The 16,948-nt window shown below is 40.8% G+C and overlaps 1 protein-coding gene across 1 annotated transcript in view; it reads left to right on the forward strand.

The window, feature by feature from the left end:
- The window catches only part of GUCY1A1 (guanylate cyclase 1 soluble subunit alpha 1), a 104,194-nt gene extending 94,694 nt beyond the window's left edge, over positions 1 to 9,500 (forward strand). Inside the window, exon 9 of the mRNA XM_073605615.1 lies at positions 5,366 to 9,500. Coding sequence (XP_073461716.1) covers positions 5,366 to 5,561 — 196 coding nt within the window. The 3' untranslated portion in view covers positions 5,562 to 9,500. The remainder of the gene's footprint in view (positions 1 to 5,365) is intronic.
- The last annotated feature ends 7,448 nt before the right edge of the window (positions 9,501 to 16,948 follow it).

Below are 16,948 nucleotides of genomic sequence, written 5' to 3' on the forward strand. Positions count from 1 at the left end.
AGGTTGAACCCTCTTTTGCCTTCAGAACTTCCTTAATTCTTCCTGGCATAGATTCAACAAGGTGTTGAAACATTCCTCAAAGATTTAGGTCCATATTGACTTGATAGCATCACGCAGTTGCTACAGATTTGTCGGCTGCACATCCATGATGCAAATCTTCCGTTCAACCACATCCCAAAGGTGCTCTATTGGATTGAGATCTGGTGACTGTGGAGGCCATTGGAGTACAGTGACCTCATTGTCATGTTCAGGAAACCAGTTTGAGATGATTTGAGCTTTGTGACATGTGCATTATCCTGCTGGAAGTAGCCATCAGAAGATGGGTACACTGTAGTCATAAAGGGATGGACATGGTCAGCAACAATCCTCAGGTAGGCTGTGGCATTTAAACGATGCTCAATTGGTACCAAGGGCCCCAACGTGTGCCAAGAAAATATCCCCCACACCATTAAACAACCATTACCAGCCTGAACTGTTGATACAAGGAAGGATAGATCCATGCTTTCATGTTGTTTATGCCAAATTCTGACTCTACCATCTGAATGTCACAGCTGAAATCGAGACTCAGGCAACGTTTTTCCAATCTTCTATTGTCCAATTTTGGTGAGCCTTAAGGTTCGATGTGCTGTGCATTCAGAGATGGTATTCTGCATACTTTGGTTGTAACAAGCGGTTATTTGAGTTACTGTTGCTTTTCTCAAACCAGTCTGCCCATTCTCTTCTGACCTCTGACATCAACAAGATATTTTCATGCACACAACTGCCGCTCACTGGATATTTTCTCTTTTCCAGACCATTCTCTGTAAACCCTAGAGATGGTTGTGCTTGAAAATCCCAGTAGATCGGCAGTTTTTGAAATCTTCAGAACAGCCCATCTGGCACCAACAACCATGCCACGTTCAAAATCACTTAAATCCTCTTTCTTCCCCATTCTGATGCTCGGTTTGAACTTCAGCAAATCGTCTTCACCTCTTCTAGATGCCTGAATGCATTCAGTTGATGCCATGTGATTGGCTGATTAGCAATTTGTGTTACCAAGCAATTGAACAGGTGTACCTAATAAAGTGGCCGGTGAGTGTGTGTGTGTATATATATATATATATATATATATATATGTATTATTTCATTAGAATTCACATTGGGTTATCTATAAATGACATTTCAAGGGAGAATAGTTGTGTCTAAGATTGGGACAAACACTTAAACAAGTAATATGTGCTTAGGTAAGGCTCCATTCACACCATGCAGGTGTGACGAATCACGCGTGTGTTCCCATGCCTCACCTGTAGGGCAGCCCAATCATTTCAATATGCTGTTCTATGCACAAGAAACACGCAAAAGAAGTCCATGATCCTTTTTCAAAATCACAAAATCAACGCACAGAAAGGCATCATGTCGTTATTGGAGAACATGAACATGCATACAATAGCAGATGCTGTTTTGCAGCTAAAGCAGTCTTCTGCCTGGGGAAAAAAAAGTCAGGAGCTACAAATACTGTAGCTGTTGACTTTTAATATATGGACACTTACCTGGGAGCCTGCAATGTCCACACCCCAGGCGATTTTCTGATCGGGTGCTGCCGCCACTATTCGTCGTATGGGAAACCGGCAGTGAAGCCTTTCAGCTTCACAGCCGGTTCCCTACTGTGCATGCACGAAGCCCACTGTGCTTTCTATCTGGCCCAGAGGGGGGCCGAACTTCTGAGGGACAGCGCTGCTGCGCTGTCTCCTGGCAGTGGGGAAGGGTACCTGTCTAAAACAGGTACCCGTTCCCCCCTCCCCCTGAAAGGTGCCAAATGTGGCACTGGAGGGAGGGAGGAAGCAGATAAGGCTGGAGCTCTGTTTTAAGACTTAATGGCACCACCACGCATCTCCTAAAGGGCAAGGTGTTTTTTTGGAAGAGGTCACCAAATGTATTCCCAATCTGTGCTGCTCTCAGTAAGCCTGGACAGGCAGCATTGGTCATATAAAACAGTGGTCGCCAACCTTTCGGACCCCAAGGACCACTAAACTCAAAATTTTGAATCCCACAGACCACTAACATAAATTTATGCTTTATACACACAGTTCTCTGGTTCTCTGCCCCCCCCCAGCACTCTGCATCACACTGCTGCTTTGTACATACTCATCATTGGATCTCACCTCCTTATCCAGCCATGTGCTTAAGCTCCGTGCTCCCTCCCATAGTTTGTGATTAGCGCTGCCATTGGTAGCCCACTCCTTCTTCACCTCCCACTCTCTGCACTACTCCGGGCACCTCCCTCTGAGTTCACGGGAGCCGGAACTACAGAGGAGGCATCAGGTGTCAATGAATTCTGACAATACTGACTGTCAGCGTGCATTGAAAAAACGACACTGGAAACAACATTGGGCAGTATACATCTACCACAATGCTGATTTGTGGCAGAACCCCTGGGCACCAGCCAAATTTTCTCGTGGGCTATCAATGGTCCACAGACCACTGGTTGGCGACCACTGATATAGAATATACATTGGATATATAAGTCTACACTCCCCTGTTAAAATGTCAGTTTTCTGTGATGTTAAAAATGAAACAAAGAAATATCATTTCAGAACTTTTTCCACCTTTAATGTAACCTATAAATTGTATAAAAACACTCCAAATCTGTCAGATTGTGAGGGCATCTCCTGTTCACAGCCCTCTTCAGATCACCCCACAGATTTTCAATGGGATTCAGGTCTGGGCTCTGGCTGGGCCATTCCACAACATTAATCTTCTGGTGAAGCCATTCCTTTGTTGATTTGGGTCATTGTCATGCTGAAAGATGAAGTTCCTTTTTAACCACTAGCCGACTAGCCGCTGTCATTATACTGCGGTAATGTGTCAAAAGTGTCCAATCTGTCCACCGCAATGTCGCAGTACCACTAAAAATCAATAATCACTACCATTACTAGTAAAAAAAAAATACCATACATCTATTCCCTATTTTGTAGAAGCTATAACTTTTGCGCAAACCAATCACTATACGCGTATTGTGATTTTTTTTTTTTACCAAAAAAGAATACATATCGGCCGAAACTGATGAAGAAATTATTTTTTTTACATTTTTGGGGGTATATTTATTATAGCAAAAAGTATAAAATATTGGGTCTTTTTTCAAAATTGTCTTTCTTTTTTGTTTAAAGCGCAAAAAATAAAAACCGCAGAGGTTATCAAATACCACCAAAAAAAAGCTCTATTTGTGGGAAAAAAAAGGACATCAATTTTGTTTGGGTACATCGTTGCACGACCGCACAATTGTCAGTTAAAGCCAAAAAGTGGCCTGGTCATTAAGGTTGCAAATCTTTCCAGGGCTGAAGTGGTTAATGTTCAGCTTTCTAGCAGAAGCCTGAAGGTTTTGTGCCAATATTGACTGGTATTTGGAACTGTTCAAAATTCCCTCTACCTTGACTAAGGCCCCTTTTCCAGCTGAAGAAAAACAGCCTCAAAGCATGATACTGCCACCACCATGCTTCACGGTGGGTATGGTGTTCTTTTGGTGGCGTGCAGTGTTGTTTTTGCACCAAACATATCTTTTGGAATTATGGCCAAAAAGTTCAACCTTGGTTTTATTAGACCATAACACATTTTCTCACATGCTTTTGGGAGACATCAGATGTGTTTTTGCAAAATTTAGCAGGGCTTGGATGTTTTTCTTGGTAAGGAAAGGCTTCTGTCTTGCCTCTCTACCCCATAGTCCAGACATATGAAGAATACGGAAGATTGTTGTCACATGTACCACACAGCCAGTACTTGCCAGATATTCCTGCAGCTCCTTTAATGTTGCTGTAGGCCTCTTGGCAGCCTCCCTGACCAGTTTTCTTCTTGTCTTTCAATCAATTTTGGAAGGACATCCAGTTCTTGGTAATGTCACTGTTGTGACATATTTTCTCCACTTAATGAGGACTGTCTTCACTGTGTTCCATGGTATGTCTAGTGCCTTGGAAATTCTTTTGTACCCTTCTCCTGACTGTTACCTTTTAACAATATCCCTCTGATGCTTTGGAAGCTCTCTGCGGACCATGGCTTTTGCTGTAGGATGCCACTAAGGAAATGTCAGGAAAGACCTACTAGAACAGCTGAACTTTATTTGGGGTTAATCAGAAGCACTTTAAAGGATGGCAGGTGTGTACTGACTCTTATTTAACAGACGTTTCAATGTGATTGTTTAATTCTGAACACAGCTATATCCCCAGTTATAAGAGGGTGTGCACACTTATGCAACCACATTATTTAATTTTTATTTATTTTTTTTACTTCCCCCCTAAAAGATTTCAGTTTGTTTTTCAATTGAGTTGTGCAGTTTATAGGTCACATTAAAGGTGGAAAAAGTTCTGAAATTATTTATCTTTGTCTCTTTTTTTACATCACAGAAACCTGACATTTCATTAGGGGTGTGTAGACTTTTTATATCCACTGTACTTATGCAGGAACGTAAATCTCATCCAGCCTTTGTCAACCTTTTTAACACAGAGGAACCCATAACATAACTTTCTGATCTCAGGGAAGATATGCTAATAATTACTATATCTATAGCTCACCTTTCATTAACGTGAAGGTTACTGGAAATACATTTTCTTACATTTCTAGCCAGTGGGAATAATTACTGTTAAAAAGATCACTGGTGTAAATGGTCAAGTGGTGAGACAAAATTTCCTAATTGCTCAAGTAACCCCTAGAAACATCTGGGGGCACTCTGCACAGAACCCTGGCTGAGAAAGGCTGTTCTAATCTATACTAATCTATAAATACTTCATTTAGAGGAAAAATTGCATGTCAGTCCTAATACACAGGATTGTCTGAAGGGAGCATTTGGTGTGCATTGTTGACACCTGTTCCTGAACCTGTATGCATCTGTATTGAGTCAAAAGATACAGGCAGTAACTCACTTAAGTGTTTATCAGTTTGTGTGTGGCAACTTCTCCATACTGTATATTGCTGACCATGTTTGCTTTGAGGCGGTGCAGCTAAAGACATACTATCGACCTAAAAATATTATAATGCCTTCTAATTCCAAAACATAGATGAAAAGTAGGCAGTGCCAATGATACGCAACTCTATTTCTATTACCATACATGGATTTGCAGTATCGGATCACTGGCAAGAGTCTACAAACTTCTTGTTTTATCACAGTTAGCTTTGTGTCCACTTTATGTAAGCTTTGGAAGAGATAATAAGCTAACAGTGGGACAGAATGTTCTGTACCCTCAGCATTACATAACTAGAGCCATAGGTTTGGTCTCTGGTAATTCCACCACTGGTTGTTGCTTAGCCACAATATATGAAAAAAAAGGTTATTCTTATGTTTGTTATAACTGTGCATTGCTGTTTTATATTTACATTTGTGTTTACAATATTCTTGCAGTTTGCTTAAAGATTTCAAAGGATTTCGATTTATCCCTCGGTCTAGAGAAGATCTTCCACCAAACTTTCCATCAGACATTCCTGGGATCTGTTACTTTCTCGAAGCTTCTGATCGAGATCTGCTGACCAAGACATGGCGCCAAAAAAAGACTCTTGAAGATTCACATTTCGATTCACATTTCAACAAAACAAAATAAACTATTTTGCTGTATCATTTGTAATGTACTATACTGTGTAGAAAATGAATTCTGGTGTAAATGATAATCTTGTCTTCCTTTGATTTGACATTTTTCTTCAGTCAAACATCTCTCTTATGAATGACTTGTAATTCACAGTAATAATTTTAACTGCACACAAGAACTAGTTTTACAGATCCAAAAAAGTGATTCCTTATTCAATTTGAACATTTATATTCAAATCCACTGTGTTTTTCAAGCATTGTCAATTCGACCACACAGCTGCTGACCTAAAACTTCATTATGATGGCTATTTGCATAGCAATTAAATAAACAAAATGCGATTTAATAATAGGTCTAGGGTAAATGGGTTTCACTATCTTCCCACTGTATCATTACGGTGTCTTTTCATAAATGTAAAACCTTACTTGAGATAATAATCTAAAAAGACATAGCAATGCTTAAAAATCAAACCTGAATTTGAAAATGAATCCTATATACACCGTGAAGCATGACTAAGTATGCTATACTGTGAAATACCACTGCGACAGATATCTCAAATCCCTGCTCCTCCCCTTTCCACCTGCAGTCAAAGTAGCACTATCAGCTAAAGCATGGGGTCTCCAAACGTTTTAAACAAAGGGCCAGTTTAATGTCCTTCAGACTTTAGGAGGGTCAGACTGTGGCCTGTGGGAATGGAAATTGTCCTGGTGCCAGTGAGAGTAAACAGTGCATTTTGGGTATTAGGGGGAGGAATAATGCTCCACCGTTGGTGCCATTGGGAGAGATAGTGCCCCATTGTTGATGTCAGTGGCAAGAATTATGCCCCATTGTTAGTGTCAGTGGGAGTAATAGTGTCTCCTATCAGTGAGAAGAATAGTGCTGCCTGATAAGGCAAGCACAGGACTGCATCTGGCCCTTTGCCTACAGTTTGGAGACCACTGAGCTATAGGGTCAGAATTTATGTTTCTGAACCTGGAGATACAGAGCCACCAATGATGTAAAACAAACCTGTATGAAGATCGCACCTAGGAAAGCTATCCATTAATTTGATAAGATGGAATAGTAACGTCTGCAGTCTTTGACTTCTGCACGTAAGTAATGTTTTGTTTTTTGCATAAAAAAGCAAATCTGATATTACTAGAATGCTCTGAGCTGGTCTGGAAACAAGTTAAGGGGATTTAAATTGGAGTTTAAGCTTGAATTGTGGGGCAGTGAAAAAGCTAAGTGGCTCTAAGAGTGCAATTAATTGATGAGTGGGTATAAAGTATAATAAACATGTAGACCTGTTAATTATAGTGGGAGGCAGGCACCCATGGAAGCCCCTAAATTCAGGGCACTCTCCTATGCAAATCTGAAATTTAGTTTAGAAAATGTAGCTTTATGCCACCTCTCCTTCCTCCAAAGCTGTACTCTGTAAGCCTTTTAAATGTTCTAAATTAGTAGAAAGAGCACCCAGAGAAAAATCTCCCAAACCTAGGGCTTTCAATAGACATTGAAAATAACATGCATATTTGACTCGTATTCTTGTTCCTCTAGGCTCCCCCATCCCTGCTACCTTGATTAATTCTACTGCATTTGCAAAATGCTCCATCACCTTTAAAAGTATACTTACTAGGCTGGGAGCACTAAATAGTTAAAGAAGAGGAACAAAGTTTACATAGCTAACAGAAGAATAAGTGGTTAGTGAACAGGTGTTTTAGGAGCAGGTACCTCTCAGACCCTGCAACGAACTGTTAGACAGGGTTAATTCTGTCTGTTGTAGGCTAGCTTGTAAATGAGTGGGGAATTTTTGTTTGTTATTTTTTGACATGTGTCGTCTTTCTATGTGCTCCTTGCTGCAGAGGCCAGTAATAGGTTGAGGTGGTTGCCATTTGTTTGTACCCCTTAGACCCTGCCTACCCTAACTTTAAGCCTATAGTGCCATCGAAAAATGCAGTGATAGTGTTGACAAAAGAGATACTACTTACCGTCTGCCCTGGTTTTTGAAGAACCCAACAAGATCACATCAGCCATTGAGGCTAGAGGCTGTTTTCTTAACAAACTGTTAGTAAATAAGGAAAACCTTATATTTTGCATTTAATACTCAATAATATCAATGGATATCCATAACCAGCAGGCCACGTCATTTTTCTAACAGGAGTTAGAAATATGAAAAATCTGCTGATGGCTATGGGTAACAATTTTTTCCTATTAACTAACCCACGTTTTATATTTGGTTAATAAACTTTAACGTAATTACATAGTTACATATTTAATTTGGTTGAAAAAAGACAAAAGTCAATCTAGTTCAACCAATAAAAGGGAAAAACATTTTTCTGCAATCCTATATACACAATCCTATACCCACAGTTGATCTAGAGGAAGGCAAAAACCCCCTGCAAAGCATGATCCAAATTGTTCCAGCCTGGGAAAAAAATCCTTCCAGATCCCCCAAGAGGCAATCAGATATTCCCTGGATCAACTTTACCTATAAATATTAGTATCCAGTTGTATTGTGTACATTTAGGCTCCATTCACGCTAACGCGTCTTTTGATGCATTTTGCAGAAATGTATGGGAATTTTTTAACATGGGTTCCTATGGAACATGTTGACATCAATGCATTTTTTGTACCTCTGCGTTTTTGGAAAGGGTCAGGGACTTTTTTTCATGCAAAATGCAGCGTTTTGCATGTAAAAGAATTCAATGGACCAGCATCAAAAAACGCAAGTACAGCGTTTTTACAGCGTTTTTACAGCGCTTTTGCCGCGTTTTTGCCACGTTTTGGCATTCTTTTTTTCTAAAAAAAAAACAAAAAAAAAATGCAAAACCCCGCAAAAACGCTGTAAAAACGCTGCTCAAAAACACGGCAAGCACCACAAAAAACACTGCAGAAACGCTCAAAAGCAACATGCATAGATGTGAATCGAGCCTTACTGTGAAGAAGCATTTCTGTATTTGATACTGATACAGTGGAGTTTTTTGAAGAACTGGAGCCAAAACAGAACTGTCTCATAGTTATCTGTCAAGTTTTAGATTTGCATACAAATCTTCACAGCAATAATAAGATCAAATACAATTGGTTGCTGTGATCAATATCTACAATTATTCCAAATTTTATAATTGGGTCCCAGCTTGTTATTGGTGCTACTCACAGAAAGACGTCCAAATTACTTTTATGTCTAAGGTTGTGCCATTTGTTTTTGTTTTTTTCATTTAAAATTTAACTTTATTTATTAAATATGATTCTTGTGATATTATTCACTTCATTTGTTACACAGAGATATATATATATATATATATATATATATATATATATATATATATATATATATATATATATATATATATATATATATATATATATATATGTCACATGTGCATGACATATACAGAGTATATTTTTATGTGTTTCTTATGAAAACCTTTCATAAAAGTTCAGTAACTTATAAATGTCAAAACTTACTTAAGCATTATAATTAATATGATAGTTATATAGGTGTATGAGATTATGCAGAAGTCCGTTGAACAGTCTTCCTGCTGATGTTGCCAAATACTTATACAATAAGCAGCTTCCAATAAAAAAAATTGTATTTTATTTTGAATGCCGTGATACTGTTGTTTCTACATCTTGTAGCAGTATTTTAATCGGAGAGTCTTTAAAAAACAACTAGTGGTATACTTCATAGTGTGATCCTTCTGTTATCTCTTGATAGATGATGTAACGCTACCATAAAAAAATTACATGTAGAACAATTGTGTCACCAAGAAATGTTTAAAGCACATTATTGTGTAATAATATATTGCTTATATATTGTCACAGCTCAGGCGGAATGTGCTTCACTAGTTGGTCCCTGGAATGTACTTGTTCTGAGACAAGCATAGGCTTACTGGATGTGAGCATTTATATGTGCTCTGTAGATTTATTCAACTCTACCTGTAAACTGTAAATGTCATAGCAATAAATGTTTTTATATTATCCCATTATTTTCAAGTGCATCATTTCTATACTACCATTCCTATGAAAAGAGAACAGCCGTCGGCAATCCATGGAGTGAAGTAAGTGTGTCTCTGCTAGGAATGTGGTTTTGGGTTCACTGCTACTATGGGTTTGTATTGAATCCCTGACATTTGTGAGGTTTGCAAGAAAATTTGCAGGTTTGCCCAATAAATAAGCAACAACCTATAATGCAGTGCATAGCCTTTGCCTCTTATCAGAAAGAGTTATTTTTTTATTTCAATAATTTTTATTAAGTTTAGTTGACAGTCATGAAAATCAACATATAGCATATTACAATGTGAGTACACGTATCAACATTCTTCAGTGGCTTGTACTCTATGCATACTCTTAATGCCGTGTACACACGAGCGGACTTTCCGGCAGAAAAGGTCCGACGGAACGAATCCTTCGGACATTCCGATCGTGTGTGGGCTTCATCGGACCTTTTTTGTCGAAAAATCTGACGGACCTTAGAAATAGAACATGTTTCAAATCTTTCCGACGGACTCGATTCCTATCGAAGAAACCGTTCGTATGTATGCTAGTCCGACGGACCAAAAATGACGCAAGGGCAGCTATTGGCTACTGGCTATTGAACTTCCTTTTCTAGTCCGGTCGTACGTCATCACGTTCTAAACGATCAGACTTTGGTGGGGTCGTGTGTAGGCAAGTCCGTTTTGTCGGAATTCCGTCGAAAAGTCCTTCAGAGTTCAGTCCGACGAGAAGTCCGCTCGTGTGTACGCGGCATAAGTATTGTGTATCCATTATCATAACAATATCAACATTTCAGCTCTCTAGATTGGAGGTATTGCTTAGGCCTTGTGTTTATCACTCTAATTCGTCGCCTTGGACATTCCACTTTGTTGGCATTGATAACCCCTGTGGTATTTGTCTATCATTATATCTGATATCTTGAGTATAGCGACCACTTTTACCCATTTTATGGTAAGCAACTGAGAATATAAAACAGAAAACAGAAAAACAGAAAAAAAACACAAACACAGTCATAGCGATGTCTATTCGTTTCTTTTGTTAAAGTGGAGTTCCACCCACTTTTACAACTCTTCAGCATCCCTCACTAAACTGTGCACTGTAAACGAATTGGATATTTTTTTATTTTTTTTCTCAGCACCTACCGTATATCTGCTGTATTCATTTTTCACTTCCTCCTCCCTGGCCGTGGCCCATCGCATCATTTCCTGTTTGCAATGCCTTCTGGGAAGGGGAGGCAACTTCCTCTGACACTGCTGTTGCTATGGAAACCTGACCTGAAACCTATTATACTGCTTGTGCTGCACTGAGCATGTGCGAGATCTGCAAGGATGAGATCCAGGAAGAAATACAGTCTGGTTTCAGATGCCCGCACTTAAGATGGCCACGGCCTGCTGCAAGTTTATAAAACAACAAATTACTGCTATAAACTAACAAAACAGACCTTAGTTTACAGACTAACTTTACTAGAATACATTAAGCTTGTGTATTATAGGGGTATTTTTATTTAAAAAGTATAATTTCGTCCGGAACACCACTTTAACTTTGCTAGTTATTACTTCCCAACACTCCATCTATCTTGTGCTCTTTGATTATATCATTCCCTCTAAGGAGTCCAGTGATTGTACACTATCGCATAATTCCCTGTGGTTATTGAGTGTAAAACCTAATTGTATTTGCTTTTTTAAATGTCCTCCATGGCAGTGCCCACCTTCCCATGCCTTTTGTTTGACAATAAGCTGTTTATTAACCCCACCAATGGCCAGAATTAAAGTGGTTCTAAAGGCAGAAGTTTATTTTTTTTTTATCTTAATGCATTCCAAAAAAAAATTCTGTGTGCAGCAGCCTCCCTACTACTTACCTGAGCCTCATCTCGATCCAGCAATGTTGCATATGAACCTCTGCTGTCTGGGACTCTCCTTCCTGATTGGCTGAAACACAGTAGCGAGCGTCATTGACTCCCACTGCTGTCAATCAAAGTCAGTGAGGAGAGAGGGGGACGGGGCCGAGCCACAGCTCCATGTCTAAATGGACACACGGAGTAGCAGCTCGGCTTGGGTGCCCCCATGGCAAGCTGCCTGCCGTGGGGAGCACTCTGCAAAAGGGAGGGGCCAGGAGCGCCGGTGAGGGACCAGAGAAGAGGAGGATCTGGGCTGCTCTGTGCAAAATCACTGCACAGAGCAGGTAAGTATGACATGTTTGTTATTTTTAAGCAAACAATAAGACTTTAATATCACTTTAGGTAACAACATTCACCCTACAGACTTCAATAGGGTGTTCCTGCAACGTTCACAAACACTGAGCAAGATTCAGGAATCTCTTCGCAAACTGAACAAAACAGTTTGGCTTTCCTTCCTACAATGCAAGTCTATGATCTACCTCACTATTTAAAAACAGTGCACTCTCCATGTGTCTGCCATCTGCCATCACTACAGTCATTTAGCAATTAAAGTCCCCATAGATATCTCAAATTTTGCCTTCTTTCTGATGAATCAAGCCTTGGGTGGCCCTTCAATCACAACCTGGCTTGATACATTTTTTTATTAAAAATTGACTGTGCGATGGACACCTTGTTTTTTTGTACTGTGCATCCAGCAAACAATTGTAGGTAGAGAATGTACTTTAAAGTGATAATAAACCCAAAACCAAAAATGTAATATATTAAAGCTTACTAATCATTACATGGGGTAGCTGCATTAGTTTTCTTTTTTTTAGGCTTTCCCCCCGGTGATCATGCCAGTGACACACCTCCTCTATTAGAGTGCTCCCACTCTGGATGAATGAGCACAGGGGACACATTTGGACACCAGCATTGTCAGTCTGGGGGAGGGAAGTGTTAGATGTACTAGCAGATTTAGATACACTAACAAATTGAAGCCAAACTCCAGCCAATACTCTATAAGCAGTCACAGTAACAGTTTTTTTTTCCTTTTGTGATAAAGGTTTTACATAAATAAATAAAAGCTGATCATTGGAATCACCTCTGACAGTGTTAAACTTACTGGTTGCATCATCAGATGAAAATAGAAGAAAGAAAGCCAAAAAAAGAAAACAAATGCAGCCATCATATTTAAGAATTGGTAACCTGCAATATAACAAATGTTTGCTTCTGGTTTTTATACCCCTTTAATTAGGGGCAGGGCATTTATTTAAAATGGCCATGATTCTAAAAGAAGCATATCATTAACCTATTTTACTATTTAATTTTAAAATACTGTGTATGCATCATATACTGTGTCATAGAAAGGTTATAAACACACCGGAGGTGCCATTGCGTGCTGATTGGACACAGGGGATGCCAATCAGCCAATCGTTCCCCAGAGAGGCAGAACGGCGATCTGCCTATGTAAACAAGGCAGATCGCCTTTCTGATGGGGAAGAAGATGGAGATCTTGTGTTCCTGCTAATCTGGAACACGATCTCTGTCTTCATCCAGTCACAGCAACCCCCACACGGTTAGAAAGCACCCCCTAGGAGCACACTTAACCCTTGGATTGCCCTTGATGTTAACCCCTTCCCTGCCAGTGTCATTAGTATAGTAACATGCATATTTTTAGCACTGATCACTGTATTAGTGTCACTGGTCCCCAAAAAAGTGTCAGTTAGGTGCCCGATTTGTCCTCTGCAATGTCGCAGTCCCACTAAAAATTGCTGGTCACTGCCATTACTAGTAAAAAAAATAAAAATAAATATTCCATCCTTTGTAGACGCTATAACTTTTGAGCAAACCAATCAATATACAGTATGTTATTGGGATTTTTTTACCAAAAATATGTAGCTGAATACATACTGGCCTAAATTGATGAATAAATTAGATTTTGTATACTTTTTTATTGGATATGTTTCATAGCAGAAAGTAAAAATTTTTCTTTTTCAAAATTGTCACTTTCTTTGTTTATAGTGCAAAAAATAAAAACCGAAGAGGTTATCAAAAACCACCAAAAGAAAGCTCTATAAGTGGGAAAAAAGGCATCAATTTTATTTGGGTACAATGTCGCATGACCGCGCAATTGTCAGTTAAAAATAACGCAGTCCCGTTATGCAAAAAATGGCCTGGTCATTAAGGGGGTAAAACCTTTCGGGGCTGAAGTGGTTAATATAATGTATAACCTAGCTTACACAGTGCAGGGGTCAGGGTTATAACATATTTCATGGCATATACAGTGCAGGGCTTGAGAGTATAATGTACAACATAGTGTATATAATTTAAAGATTAGGAATATAATGTACAACCTTTACAGTGCATAGGTCAGGGGTATAACATACAACTTAGCATATGCAATGCAGGGATCAGGAGTATACTGTTTAGCATAGCATATACAGTGTATGGATCAGGAGTATAATGTAAAACAGTGAATACTGTGCAGGAGTCAGAAGTAAAAAATACAATATAGTGTATACAGTGCAAGGGTAGGATTATAATGTACAACAAAGTGAATGCAGAGCAGGGGTCAGAAGTATAACATAGAACATAGTAAAAGAATTGCAGTGGTTAGGACTATGTAAAATACAGCACTGTACAATGTAGTTGTCTGTAATATTGTGCCCCTCACTGCTGGTCAGTGGGAAAAAAAACTACACTTAAGCTGTAGGTTTTCTAAAATGGTCACACTTTTCTTCCCCCAACAGAGGACTCCCTGCAGTGCCTGGGTGTCATGTGGGAGCGCAGAGTCCATACTGTGGGTGCACAATGTGGGTGAGCAGCATCTCAGCTCTCGCACTTACTGCTTCCTCTGCTTCTGTGACAGACCAGGACCTAGCTTGCCCCATTAGGAGCTACAAATCCAAATCACATGGGTCAAACACAAGACCTGTGGGCTGACCCTGGCCCGCCAAACCATTTCATGTGGCCCTCGTACCTCCCCTGCAGCTGCAGAACCCCCCTCGTCTCTGTCCCACCTTGTTTCAGCAGTTGGCATCAAAGAGAAGAACAGATCTCCTCCAGATCCTGTGCTTTTCCATGAAGCTAGGGAGAGGCTCTTCTCTGTCCCACCCCTGTCTTATCAGTCGGCAGCAGAGAGGAGGACAGAACTCCTCCTACAGATCCTGCACTTCTCTGTGCCACAGCAGCATCCCCTCATCTCTGCCTGCGCTGGTCTCAGCATTTAGAAGACTCCAGAAGCTTAATCCAGCCCTCCTCTGGTCCTCCTCCAGACCCTGTACTGTCTGCTTCTCAGCTTGGCCCATAGCTTCTTCCTGGCGGGTAAACAGTGATGTAAGGGAGGGTGGGGGAGTCTTGACATCTGGTGTAAGGGGGGGGTGTAGTACTCTAGACATCTAGTCTTACAGATAAAACTGTCCCTTTGAGGACAACCATAATGCTGATGTGGCCCTCGATGAAATGGAGTTTCACCCCTGATCTAAATGATGTAGAGCTTAGAGCAGTGGCGGCTGGTGCTCCATTTTTTCGGGGGGAGCGACAAATAAACCCCCCACCCACTCACCAGCCCTGCTCACAAGCCCGCTCACCAACCCAGCTCGCAAGCCCGCCAGCCCCACACTTACTCCATAAAGGTCGCGGGCGGCTTTACCGCCTTCTCTTCCCGGCCAATCCGGGCGCTTCTCCTCCCAACCAATCTCATGACCCCCTTCCTGTCCTGATTGGCCAGGAGGAGAAGCAATAGGACAATAGTTAAAGGTTAATTAGCTATTGTCACAAGTGGGTGGGCTCTGAGCACAACCTTTTTGAAGCCAATTAGAGCCTCCGGCCTTCACAAAATACCCACTAGAACTCTATGCGCCCGGTGCCCATCATGGAGATTATGGGCCGGCACATAGAGGGGGGCAGTGCTCCTACGCCCCTTGCTGCCGCTGGCTTAGAGTAAAACAAAAGTTAAATATGCTACGAAAATAGCAGCAACAGAGTTCACCGGAAGCAAGCAAGTGGTGTGATGAAGAAAGAAAGAGAAACAGTGTTGTACTGAAGTTAATTCAACGTATACAATTTGCCCCTCTCTAAGATGTGGCTTTAATGTGTCTCTTTTTTTGAATTAGTAACTAAGCTGTACCTGCGGAAGGCAACAAAGGTGATCCTAATGGTGATGACTGGAGTTCTCCAGCAGCTCTCCTTCAAACAGGAGATGAGTGGTTTGCAAGGCAAATCTAGCAGTCAGGGCAAGATATTTTCTACAATACCATATTATTCAGCCACCATGGTTCATTCACATGCAAATCTATTGGAGATTTGCATATGAATGAGCCGAGAATACAGTGTAACAGGGCAAAGATAGTTACAGACTGGCTAAGCACACCAGGGTACAGCCATTGAGGAGCAGCTGAATAATAAATGAGTTAGTTCCTGCGCATCTGACAGTTGATAAGTATCACGTACCATGCCTCTTGTGGCTTGTTTAAATCTAATAGCCACTCAAAAAAAAATTCTTTAAGGTAAACAAAACACAAAATGCTAACCTCAAAAATATATGCTCTCTTTTAACCTTCCTGGCGGTTTTCCCGAGTGTGGATCCGGGTTACATTTTAGCACCATTAGCGGTAACCCCGAGCCACACTCGGGATTGCATTGCAGGATCCTGGTGCAGTGTACTTACCTTGTCCCCGGGATCCTGCGATGTGCCCCCGCTGTGTCTGCGGGCTCTGTACTCCGCCCGATGCCTCTCTGTGCCGGGCTCCGTTCCCTGCGAGCGTCGCAACGCACGGGGCCGGAGCCTGGCGACAAATTCAAAAAAGTGAAAAATCATAACACATACAGTACTGTAATCTTACAGATTACAGTACTGTATGAAATTATTTCACATCCCTTTTGTCCCCAGTGCTTTGTCTAATGCCCTGCATGCACTTTTATATTATATATAGGGCTGTTACTGTCCCTGGGGACAAAAGGGATGTGAAATAATTTCATACAGTAATGTAATCTGTATGATTACAGTGTACTGTATGTATTATGATTTTTTACTTTTTTGAATTTGCCGCTGGGCTTCCCCCCGTGCGCTGCAACGCTCGCAGGGACTGGAGCCTGGCACAGAGAGGCATCGGGCGGAGGACAGAGCCTGCAGACACAGCGGGGGGACATCGCAGGATCTTTGGGACAAGGTAAGTAACCTGCACCGGGATCCTGCAATGCAATCCCGAGTGTGGCTCGGGGTTACCGCTAATGGTGCTGAAATTTAACCCCGAGCCACACTCAGGAAAACCGCCAGGGAGGTTAAAGTCTATGGGAGCTGAATCTTGATACTTTTTTCTGGTTATTTTTAAGGCCAGTTTTCAAGCTTTTTGTTAACCACTTAAGGACTGAAAGATTTTTCCCCCTAATGACCAGGTCATTTTTTGCGATACGGCACTGTGTCGCTTTAACTGACAATTGCATGGTCGTGTGACGTTGTACCCAAACAAAATTGGTTTCCCTTTTTTCATGCTCTACTCCCCTGACAGAATGGGGATCTGTAACTTTTACCTTTAACTAGTTTAATTTGGCTTAA

This window comes from Aquarana catesbeiana, linkage group LG01, assembly GCF_042186555.1.
Source record: "Aquarana catesbeiana isolate 2022-GZ linkage group LG01, ASM4218655v1, whole genome shotgun sequence".
In the NCBI taxonomy this organism is placed as follows: domain Eukaryota; kingdom Metazoa; phylum Chordata; class Amphibia; order Anura; family Ranidae; genus Aquarana; species Aquarana catesbeiana.